Source organism: Crinia signifera, chromosome 2, assembly GCF_055691185.1.
Source record: "Crinia signifera chromosome 2, ASM5569118v1, whole genome shotgun sequence".
Classification (NCBI taxonomy): domain Eukaryota; kingdom Metazoa; phylum Chordata; class Amphibia; order Anura; family Myobatrachidae; genus Crinia; species Crinia signifera.
The window spans coordinates 348,522,388-348,534,598 of NC_139218.1; the positions used below are offsets into that span (position 1 = coordinate 348,522,388).

Genomic DNA, 12,211 nt, shown 5'->3' on the forward strand with positions numbered 1-12,211 from the left:
TATAGCCTGTTTTATTAAAGTATGGACCTCTTTGAACTCATAGTACCCACTTACAATCCCTCTCCTCTCTATTATGGCAGCCTCACTGTCATCAACAAATTGTTGTAAAACGTCACCCAGTATTAGTCAACAAAGATTAACATTTTGCTATGTAAAGGTGCCCATACACTGTAAAATTATTGTATACAATATTGCATCTTGGTTTTGCGATGAGATGAGATCTAGTACAAAAAGTATTTGCTGCACATACTTTTTGTACTAGATCTCATCTCATTGCACTGCAGAACCTATGCAATGCGATGAGATATTGTACACAATAATTGTACTGTGTATGGGCACCTTAACTCATGCAAGAAAAGGTTAATAAACTTGTAATTAACCTGTAAAAATATGGCAAGCTGTAGCTAGAGTCCAATATTATATGAGGACTAGACAGGAGGACACTGCCATTGCCATAGCCATAAGACAAGGAGATAAAGGGTGAAATTTACTAAGATGTGAAATACACTTCACAGGTCATGTTGCTATGGGCAACCAATCACATCCTGTCTACTATCTTCTAGAGGGTGGTAAATAAATAAAAAGTAGCGGTACTTGTGCATTATCACAGCGCCCATCGCATCGCATACCATAAGGCATGCGATGCGATATCGCGCGATGTTCTACAATGTCATACAATTTTAAAAGCGAGGGGCTGCGGTACGTGACCTTTTCATACCCCCACTATCCACGTCGGCGTGGAGTTGATTTTATAAAGAGCCCAAAGCGTGGCGAGTGGACGTGCATAACTTCACAGGTATACGTGTTCCCTCGCGGGGCTCGCTGCGCTCGCCACACTTTATAGTATCAACTCCACGCCGACGTGGATAGTGGGGGTATGAAAAGGTCGTAGGACGCGTACCGCTGCGCTCGCCACGCTTCGGGTTCACAGTTATACTGGGGGGTGGCGTGGGGGTGCATTTAACATTGTAAGCAACCATTAGGGTGCTTATACAATTTTTCATCGAATAGGGGGCTAAAATCACATCGCATACAATCGGGTGTATGGCATGCGATGCGATTAAAACATCGCGCAATCAATATCGGGGGCGCCGTGAAAATACACAAGTATCGAAGTAGCTTCTGATTGGTTGCCCACAGCAACATGACCTGTGAAGTGTATTTCACATCTTAGCAAATTTCACCCAAAATATTTAAAGCCAGCTGTTAGAGAAAGCATCAGCACATCACTGGTGACATACAGTGATATCCACTGTAACTTATGGGAAAAATTGTCTAAAACCATAAATTTCATATATGCTATGTGTTGTGTATTTATATAAGAGAGGAGGCAGACGGGAGAAAGAAATGGTCAGAAACGCCTACAGGGATGCACAGTAATACATATGGGGACAGAGGCTCACATGGGTAGGGGCAGAGGTGCATAAACAGTATATTGACAGTGGGTAGGGAGCAGAAACCCACATGAGTAAAGCAAGTGGCACACATGAGCTACAGCTGAGGCACAAAGGGGCAGTGGCACAAATAGGTATGGGCAAATTGAAACAAACAGAATTGGTGATAAAACAGGGAAATAAAAGGGTAGAGACATAGACAGTGAATGACAGATAAATACACACTGTGTGTGTGTGTGGGGGGGGGGGGGGGGTGGCTTGGAGCTACTGTGGTCACCTGTTTACTTATCTCTCTTCTTGCTGATCACTCCTGTCATTGTACTGCTCCGCCTGTGGTTCTAGCCAGTGCAGAATACAAGTTACAGATAGAGGAAGGGACAGCATTCATATTGAGTTCTATGTAGTGTAGGGATAGGCATTGTATTTCTGATGAATTTAGAGGATTCCATCATTTAATTCTGATGTTAGCCACCATCAACAGGCGTGAAAGCAACAGCCATCCAAGCAGAATTCAGCTGTTTAACCCTGAGAATGGCATTGTATTGCATTTGTATAGACAAAGATGTTTCTGTTTGGCACGATCCATCAGAATATTTTTTTAAACAATGGTTCGTTAGCTTTGCAGTGAACCTTTTCTGCTTTTGCTATAATGGGACCTTTTTCTAATCCCCGGTGGTCAGCAGTGGTTGTGGGCAGGGGCTATGTATGTGGCCCGAATGGTGCCCATGGGCGGAGTTGGGCACCGAGCACAGGCTCCACCTGCTCCATCCTCGCTATGCCCCTGCATTTGTTTTTGTTTTGTAGTATTGTATTGATTGATTCTTTGTATTTTCCAGCTTGTATATATTTGCATTATTCTGGGTATTAATTGTCATTGGTGATCACATGTACTGCCACGCCCACCTCATACCACTCCTACCTGCAGCTTTATTGCTTTTTTATCCATGGTTGCTAGGCAACTGGTCTGCTCCAGTTTTCAAATGGGCTATAAATACTGTTTGTGCAATGCTGTACAGTGCCATGATAAAGATGGTCTGCTTCCCACAGACACGTCAGTATTGTTATTTAAAGTTACTATTTTTACTTCTAGCACTGTGATTCCAACCTGACTTTTGAGCAGTGGCGGCTCCTGCCTTTAGACTTAAGAGAGGGGCTGCAATTTCCTGGGTACTGCTCATTGCAAACGGTCATTATATGTTTGCAGGTTATTAGATTGATTTTCTCTGTACCAGTGTTTGTGTGCATTTACTGTGAATAAATGATGTACTTATATGCACACAAACACAGTTACAGCATACCCTCCAACATGACCCATTCCATTAGGTACAAAATGCTCTGTTCCTGGACTTCCCTGCCAGTGGCAGTTACAGAGGTTGGACTCCAGCACAGACCAAAATTCAAAGAGGGGGGTCACATCAACTGCCAGTGAGTCCAGGACAGTGATGTTTGGAGTGGCAGTAGGTGTGGCTCCCCTTTTGGAATTTTGGACTGTGCTGGAGTCCAACCTCTGCAACTGCCACTGGTAAGGAAGTCCAGGAACAGAGCATTTTGTACCTAATGGAATGGGCCATGTTGGAAGGTATGCTACAGAGCTAAATATAAACTATTAATAATGTAAATATTAATTAAAGTACACACAATTAAACTGTTAACCCCTTCCCGACATTTGACGTACATTTACGTCATGGCCGGGATGTACTTCCCGACACATGGCGTAAATGTACGTCATGGCTTTAAACTGTCACCGCGTCTATAGACGCGGTGACAGTTTAAACATGTCTGCTGTCCCTGACAGCAGACATGTCCCTGCATGCCCAGGGGGGGCTGCGATGCCGCCCCCCCGTCGGCGATCGCTGTGATTGGCTGTTCAGTGTGAACAGCCAATTCCAGCGTTTTCTGTGTCACCGGCGAATAACGTTCGCCGGTGACACAGGGATCGGTGGTGATTGGTGCTGTAAAGTACAGCACCAATCACCACGGGGTGTAAGGGTGACACTGGTGTCACCCCACCTCACCCATCCCGCCCCCAAAGGCCGTGATTGGTTCGTCGGACCGACGAACCAATCACAGCCATGGAGGGTGATTTAAACTAACGGTGACTGCACTGCAGACGCCATTCCGGTCTGGAATTGCGTGCAGTGCGGTCACCGTGCCTATCTGCCGCGATATACTGACCTGATCCTTGCAAACACTTACCTGATCACTGCTTGTAGCGTTCCTGGATCTTGTGACTTCCTGTGTTGTGCTGTGCTGTGTTGTGCTGCTGTGCTGCTGCAGTGTGTTCGAGTTATAGATAGAGAGAGAGAGATAGAGAGAGATAGAGAGGGCTAGTGACAGAGAGTGCTATATTTTGTGCTGCTGCAGTGTGATAGAGTTATAGATAGAGAGATAGAGAGAGATAGAGAGATAGTGACAGATTGTGCTATATATTTTTTATATATATACAGCTGTACTGCGTGTGCAACTGACTGCTGCCCCCCCCCCTTTTGTGCTGATCAGTATAAATTAACTGATCAGCAACTTTTTGGGGGCGCAGGGTTTTTTTTATATATATACCTGTCAGTGCTGCTGCTGCAGTGTCATAGAGTGATAGATAGTGAGAGATAGAGAGATAGAGAGAGATAGTGATAGAAAGTGCTATATTTTGTGTCTGCTGCCCCCCTTTTGTGCACCCCCAGCAACTTTTTGGGGGTGCAGGGGTTATTTTTTATATATATAACTGTCAGTGCTGCTGCTGCAGTGTCATAGAGTGATAGATAGAGAGAGATAGAGAGAGATAGTGATAGAGAGTGCTATATTTTGTGTCGGCTGCCCCCCTTTTGTGCACCCCCAGCAACTTTTTGGGGGTGCAGGGGTTATTTTTTTATATATATAACTGTCAGTGCTGCTGCTGCAGTGTCATAGAGTATCCTGGATTACAATAGGTACATGGGCGGAGTGGATCTTTCAGATCAGGTACTGAAGCCGTACAGTGCCCTGCGGAAAACAAAAATCTGGTACAAGAAGCTGGCCGTGTATATCATCCAGATGGCACTGTATAACGCTTACGTGCTATTCCGTTCTACCAGCCAGAGGGGGACATTTATGCACTTTCAAGAGGAAGTCATAAAGGGCCTAATATTTGGGAACCAGCAGGCAGAGGGCCCCAGTACTTCTAGTACTGGCCCCCGTATTGTACCAGGGCAGCATTTTCCTGATGAAATCCCCTCCACTGGAAAAAAGGGCAGGACACAAAAAAGGTGCAAAGTTTGCTATAAAAAGGGAATAAGAAAGCAAACTATTTTCCAGTGTGACACTTGCCCCGACAAACCCGGCCTATGTATAAAGGAGTGTTTTAAAATATACCACACATCTATGGATTATTAGGTTCATAATTTCACCGTGCTTCGGGGGTCTTGCTAATGCCACATAGCACCCAACAAAATTCCACCAGAATCTGAGCTGCAAAATCCAAAAATCACTCCTTCCCTTCTGAGTCCTGCCATGCACCCAACTGGTATTTTTTGGTCACATGTGAGGCATTGCCGTACTCGGGAGAAATTGGGGCACAGATTTCGGGGTGCTTTTTCTCCTTCATACCTTCTGAAAAAGAAAAATTTTGAGCAAGAACTGCATTTTTGTGTAAAAAAATGTAATTTTTCATTTTCACTGCCCAGTTGTATCAAAATTGGTGAAACCCCTGGGGGTTTGAAATGTACACTATACCCCTAGTTGAATTCCCTGAGGGGTGTAGTTTGCAAAATGGGGTCACTTGTGGGGGGGTTCCACTGTATTGGTGCTTTGGGGGTCTTGCTAATGCGACATAGCACCCACCAACATTCCACCAGAATCTGTGCTGCAAAATCCAAATATCACTCCTTCCCTTCTGAGTCCTGCCATTTTTTGGTCACACATGAGGCATTGCCGTACTCGGGAGAAATTGGGGCACAGATTTTGGGGTGCTTTGTCTCCTTCATTCCTTGTGAAAATGAAAAATTTTGAGCCAGAACTGCATTTTTGTGTAAAAAAATTTAATTTTTCATTTTCACTGCCCAGTTGTACCACAATTGGTGAAACCCCTGGGGGTTTGAAATGTACACTATACCCCTAGTTGAATTCCCTGAGGGGTGTAGTTTGCAAAATGGGGTCACTTGTGGGGGGGTTCCACTGTATTGGTGCTTTGGGGGTCTTGCTAATGCGACATAGCACCCACCAAAATTCCACCAGAATCTGAGCTGCAAAATCCAAAAATCACTCCTTCCCTTCTGAGTCCTGCCATGCACCCAACTGGTATTTTTTGGTCACATGTGAGGCATTGCCATACTCGGGAGAAATTGGGGCACAGATTTTGGGGTGCTTTTTCTCCTTCATACCTTATGAAAATGAAAAATTTTGAGCCAGAACTGCATTTTTGTGTAAAAAAATGTAATTTTTCATTTTCACTGCCCAGTTGTATCAAAATTGGTGAAACCCCTGGGGGTTTGAAATGTACACTATACCCCTAGATGAATTCCCTGAGGGGTGTAGTTTGCAAAATGGGGTCACTTGTGGGGGGGTTCCACTGTATTGGTGCTTTGGGGGTCTTGCTAATGCGACATAGCACCCACCAAAATTCCACCAGAATCTGTGCTGCAAAATCCAAATATCACTCCTTCCCTTCTGAGTCCTGCCATGCACCCAACTGGTATTTTTTGGTCACATGTGAGGCATTGCCATACTCGGGAGAAATTGGGGCACAGATTTTGGGGTGCTTTGTCTCCTTCATTCCTTATGAAAATGAAAAATTTTGAGCCAGAACTGCATTTTTGTGTAAAAAAATGTAATTTTTCATTTTCACTGCCCAGTTGTATCAAAATTGGTGAAACCCCTGGGGGTTTGAAATGTACACTATACCCCTAGATGAATTCCCTGAGGGGTGTAGTTTGCAAAATGGGGTCACTTGTGGGGGGGTTCCACTGTATTGGTGCTTTGGGGGTCTTGCTAATGCGACATAGCACCCACCAAAATTCCACCAGAATCTGTGCTGCAAAATCCAAATATCACTCCTTCCCTTCTGAGTCCTGCCATGCACCCAACTGGTATTTTTTGGTCACATGTGAGGCATTGCCATACTCGGGAGAAATTGGGGCACAGATTTTGGGGTGCTTTGTGTCCTTCATTCCTTGTGAAAATGAAAAATTTTGAGCCAGAACTGCATTTTTGTGTAAAAAATTTAATTTTTCATTTTCACTGCCCAGTTGTACCACAATTGGTGAAACCCCTGGGGGTTTGAAATGTACACTATACCCCTAGTTGAATTCCCTGAGGGGTGTAGTTTGCAAAATGGGGTCACTTGTGGGGGGGTTCCACTGTATTGGTGCTTTGGGGGTCTTGCTAATGCGACATAGCACCCACCAAAATTCCACCAGAATCTGTGCTGCAAAATCCAAATATCACTCCTTCCCTTCTGAGTCCTGCCATGCACCCAACTGGTATTTTTTGGTCACATGTGAGGCATTGCCATACTCGGGAGAAATTGGGGCACAGATTTTGGGGTGCTTTTTCTCCTTCATACCTTATGAAAATGAAAAATTTTGAGCCAGAACTGCATTTTTGTGTAAAAAATTTAATTTTTCATTTTCACTGCCCAGTTGTACCACAATTGGTGAAACCCCTGGGGGTTTGAAATGTACATTATACCCCTAGATGAATTCCCAGAGGGGTGTAGTTTGCAAAATGGGGTCACTTGTGGGGGGGTTCCTAACTTTTAGCATCTTATGGTGCCTAGAAACCTACATGGTGCCTAAAAAATAATCTCATAAAAAGGAGGCTCCAAAATCAAGTAGGTGCTCCTTCTATTATGAAGCCTGTGGTTTGGTCAACGTGCACACTAGGGCCACATATAGGATATTTATGAAAACAAAAGAATTGGGGGAATCAATTTTTAGTCACATTTCTCTAGTAAAATCTACTGTGTTCCTTAGAAAAATGTATTAAAATTGCAAATCTGCAAAAAAAATGAAATTTTGAAATTTCACCTACACTTTGTTTTAATTCCTGTGAAACACCTAAAGGGTTAACAAACTTCCAAAATGCTGTTTTGAATACTGTGAGGGGTGCAGTTTTTGAAATGGCATCATTTATGGGGGTGTCTCACATACAAGTCCCTCAAAGTCACATCAGAACTGAACTGGTCCCTAAAAAAATCAGTGTTTGAAATTTTCTTGAAAATTTGAAAATTTGCTATTCATATTGTAAGCCTCCTAGTGTCCAAAAAAATTAAAAGGAAGTTGAAATAATGATGGAAACATAAAGTAGACATATGGTCTATTTTAGTTATTAACTATTTTGAGTGGTATGATTATTTGTCTCACAAGCAGAAAATTTAACATTTTGCAAATTGCTAAATTTTCCATTTTTTTACGACATTTTGGTATTTTTCACAAAAAAACACAGACTGTATCGACCCAAATTTACCACTAATTTGAAGTACAATGTGTCACGAGAAAACAATCTCAAAATCACTGGGATAAGTAAAAGCAAAAAAAAGTTATCCCCACTTAAGTGATACATGTCAGATTTGAAAAAAATGGCTCTGTCAGGAAGGCAAAAACATGCTGTGTCAGGAAGGGGTTAATAAAGATCTACACACAAATAACAGTTTAAAAAAATAATCACAGTGGCTCAAATATTATTTAAAGAAACTACCATGCCCCTCTCTGGTGAAATGCGTACCTTCCCTGACAAGCTCTCTCTCAGAGCCACATTAAGGACTGCCTAGGAGGAGCTGCACACTGCCTCTGCAGCTAGCTCCCCCTATCTGCAGCCAGCACAGCAGCAGCCTCTGGGGGAGATTCTCTAAAACAGAAATGCGGTAAAACCCCCGTTATCAGGGTTTTTGCCGCATATTGATATGCAGCAAAACCCGCAAGGCAGGTTTTCGCTGCGGGGGCTATCACCAGCAAAAGCTGGCGATACCCCATAGAAGCATATGCATACCTCCCAACATGACCCATGCCAGGAGGGACAAATTACTCTGCTTCTGGACTTTTTCTCTTAATGCATGATTGCCATCACCTGTGTTGAACAGTTTTACTAATAAGAAAGGTGTTTCTCCACAGGTGATGGCAATCATTAATTAAGAGAAAAGTGCAGGAGCAGAGCATTGTGTCCCTCCTGGAGAGGGTCATGTTGGGAGGTATGGCATATGGGCTTCTTAACGTGACCCACACGGACCACCGCCGACTTGCGCCGACCCCCCCTCACCTGTGTCTGGCAGCACAGCGCTGCCCGGACCTGTGACCTCCTCCTCCCTGCACTGAGAATCATCTTCCGGGTGCAGGGAGGAGGAGAGCCTGCTCCCCCTGCAGCAGCAGCAAAATTAACTGGGTAAGGGAGGGAGGGGGGAGCCGCCGGGACCCGCCGCGCAACGCCGGCTCACCGCAAAAGACAGCTCTTAATGCAAGAGTTAATAAAGTTAATAAATAAAAATCGGTAATTTGCACCGCTAGATTGGCAAGTAGGGGGGATTCTAGGTACTTAAAACCCCCTGCGTGCACGTATGATCCCTGCTCTAACATTATAGACCTTCCCAAATACTATATCTTTAGTGAAGTCCCACAAACATCTGATAACTTATAACTACGGTTACCACCTCATCCCTTTCATTCTGAACACATATTACACAGGTTCTGTGGCTGATTAAAACCAGGTGAAACGGAGTCTTGAAGTCAGCCAGCCACAGAACCTGTGCAATTAATATGTGTCCAGAATTAAAGGGATGAGGCAGTAACCCTAATTATAACTATAGAGGGGTGTACACAGCTTGGATCATTTATGCTACAATCACTGATAACACAAATAGTTCCCAAGCCAAATATTTCATCATCTTTAGTACTATAACAAAGTACAGTACATTCAATTACATTCTTACTTACTTCAGTTTTAGCCAGGTGTCCTCCCCAAATTTTTCTATTACCAGCGATTTTAAACATGTATTGATAAATCCGTACTAAGTAAAGAAATAAATAACGTGAAATATTTACTGATGATAACTTCAGATATAATTTGTATTGTAGCATTGTTAGCAATTTTTAACATTTCATTATAATATATCATTGCTTTTATTTTAATGAATGTATAATTAGAACAATATTGACATTTGTAATGTAAACAATTATTTTAAATGATTAATATTCTTGTAAAAAATAATAATGAAAAAATCAATATAAAATAGATGTCTTATTGTCTGTACTGTAACTTGAAAAGAAAGAAGCGTCTGAAGATTTTCTTACCATGGTCCTGCAGATAATGATCCTGTCTCTGTGCCAGACAGCTCCTCACTGGACTAATAATATCTTCTATGTCACCCTTTGTGCTATTAGAGGTTGCCAAGAAAGCAGATTATATAGACGCACTGTACATCTCAGCACACCTAGGGGAGGGAGGTCTTGGATGCTAATCAGGTAACATTCTACATGAGTAGGAAGCCAACATCCAGATTGTGTAACAGGGAGCCATAAGAGAATAGCTGGGCATTTTTTTTATTTTTTTTTAAGAACATTTCCATTTCAGGGCTGACTCTGAGATTTCTGGACACCCATGGCAGCCGGCTTACTAGCTTATGCTAGACTGCACATGAAGCTACCCTCCACTGTGTTACCATCCACAACCATCAGCATTGGTATCTGGGCTTGCACCCACCCTACTGCGGGTGCATAAGATCCGTCCCATGTCCACTGCATGCCTACACTTCCATGACATGTCTTGGTAGACAGTCAATAGCTTGATATATAAATGGTCGACATTGACAAAAGGTTGACATGCACAAGAATGGCAATAACAAAAGGTCAACACAAGCAAAATCCAGGTCACCATGAGTTTTTTCAGGGGGGTTTTGGTGCCTGAGCACTTGGACCCCCAAGTAGTGAACCGCATACCTTTGCATAGATGGCTTTGCTCACCATGCTTCAGCCCAAGATCCTTGCTTCTCTACCACTGCCCTCGGCACACTATACCATTCGCAGTCAGAGTCCCATAAAATCTTGAAAAATTCACATGAATTTTTCATGTGTCACCATTGCAATGACGATATTCTGCTTGTGTTGGAATTGTGTCATTGTTGACCAGACACTGTTGATCTACCGTCTGGATACCCATATATGGTGTTATGTTGTGTAACATATATGCTTTAAAATTTTAAACAATTAAAACCACCCTCAAAACAAATACAACTATCAACATGAAACTTCATCAGCCAAGGACAACACTAAACCCTACGACATATATCTGTCCACTAACCTGCAGCCCCCACGGGGATGTATTTATAAAGGTAGAACCCCATTCACAGGACCTGTCCGGGCCCCCTTCTCTCACTAGTAGACGTAATGCTGTGTCAGACTACTACTGCACAGGGTTCCGTAGAAATTATACATTGGTTATTGTCCTGGTAATTCCATATTGCCCAAAACACTGAAAACATATTTTTTTTGTGCAGAGGCGCTGCTGATAAAATGGGTATAAGGTGCGTGTCATAGAATGTGGTATGGGTGGTATTGTGTTTTCTGCAGGGATAACTGAGAGTCAGAGAGTTTTGGAATAAAACAAGCTGATTTAATCTAACAATGAACAACACAATCATGAATATAGAATATTTTGATAAAAAACATAACTGAAGCAATCCCAATAACTCTTGAGAAAGCTCCTAAGCTTTGGAAACAGAATCCAATATAAATACTGTGAAAAACTGGAGAAGATGAGATGACCGTTCAGAAGGAGGTGCTGGAAGATGGTGAACAATTTGAGGGGGAGGAGCCAAAATAAGAGGGTAGTGCATCTACTTAGCTGAATGTAACAAGGTCTAGGGTAGTCCAGAAAAAATATGACGAATGTCAGGGATAAGTATGGCAAGCCGAGTAGGATTCCAGGAAGCACCGCTGAGGTAGGTTGAGCAGAGTACCAAGCAAGACCCAAACACCAGGAAGTTCTAGGAAGTGTAGCGCTCTGGAGACAGCTTAGCCTGGCTAAATATGCTGAGAACCATAGCGATTGGCTAACAGAGAAGGACCCAGGAAGAAAGCTATGGCTGGCCAATAGTACTTTTGCCCTTATCCAAGATGGCAGCGCTGACCAGAAACCAAGCCTCACAGTACCCCTGGTACTGACTGTTCTACTGAACCTCCGCTACAACTCAGAGACTCCTCTTCTAGTGCATGTATGCCCTGTCATTAGCATGGAGAATGCCACCGCTCGCGGACAGGTGATTAATGGGCCCAACATAGGGGTTTGGTGGGCTGTTGGGCAATGCTGACCTGTTTGCTAGGCTGCGGGTATATGCAGCCTAGCGAACAGGCCTGAATCAGGCCCAATGTTCTTTATGCAGAGACATAACTGGTTTGGCCCCTATGTTTCATTCCACCAATCTGTACAGTTATATTACTGCAGCAAGTTGTGGTTGATCTTCCCCTACGCAGGCCAGCAACTGGTTGGTAATAGAGGGGTCGATTTATTAAGCTCGTGAAGTGATAAAGTCTCTGGTTTTTATCACCGGCCAATCAGCTGTTACATGTCATTTTTCAAACCAAGCCTGTAACTTCACAGGTAGGAGCTGATTGGCTGGTGATAAAAACCAGACTCTTTATCACTTCACCGAGCTTAATAAGTCTGCCCCAAAGTCTGTTATTTTAATGATATTATTTACTTTGTAATATTGTCATCTCTAATCGTGGAATTTCACACTTACCAAAATGAGATCAGACATTTTTGATTTTTTTTCATATGATTTTATTAAAAACAAATTATTCATTTTTTTACAACTTTACAATTCAACAGAATCCTCCGCTTGTGTCTACTGGTATGTA

The 12,211-nt window shown here is 43.0% G+C and overlaps 1 protein-coding gene across 3 annotated transcripts in view; it reads right to left on the reverse strand.

Annotated features, from left to right (window-relative positions):
* Positions 1-9,747, reverse strand: part of LOC146057890 (guanylate cyclase soluble subunit beta-2-like) — a 36,613-nt gene extending 26,866 nt beyond the window's left edge. For 2 of the 3 annotated variants that reach the window (XM_083169699.1, XM_083169701.1), the window contains exons 1-2: positions 9,647-9,747; positions 9,290-9,363 (exon numbers count right to left, since the gene is read on the reverse strand). In XM_083169699.1, coding sequence (XP_083025825.1) covers positions 9,290-9,363; positions 9,647-9,649 — 77 coding nt within the window. In that variant the 5' untranslated portion in view covers positions 9,650-9,747. The remainder of the gene's footprint in view (positions 1-9,289; positions 9,364-9,646) is intronic. The other variant, XM_083169700.1, reaches the window with a different exon arrangement.
* Between the last annotated feature and the right edge of the window lie 2,464 nt (positions 9,748-12,211).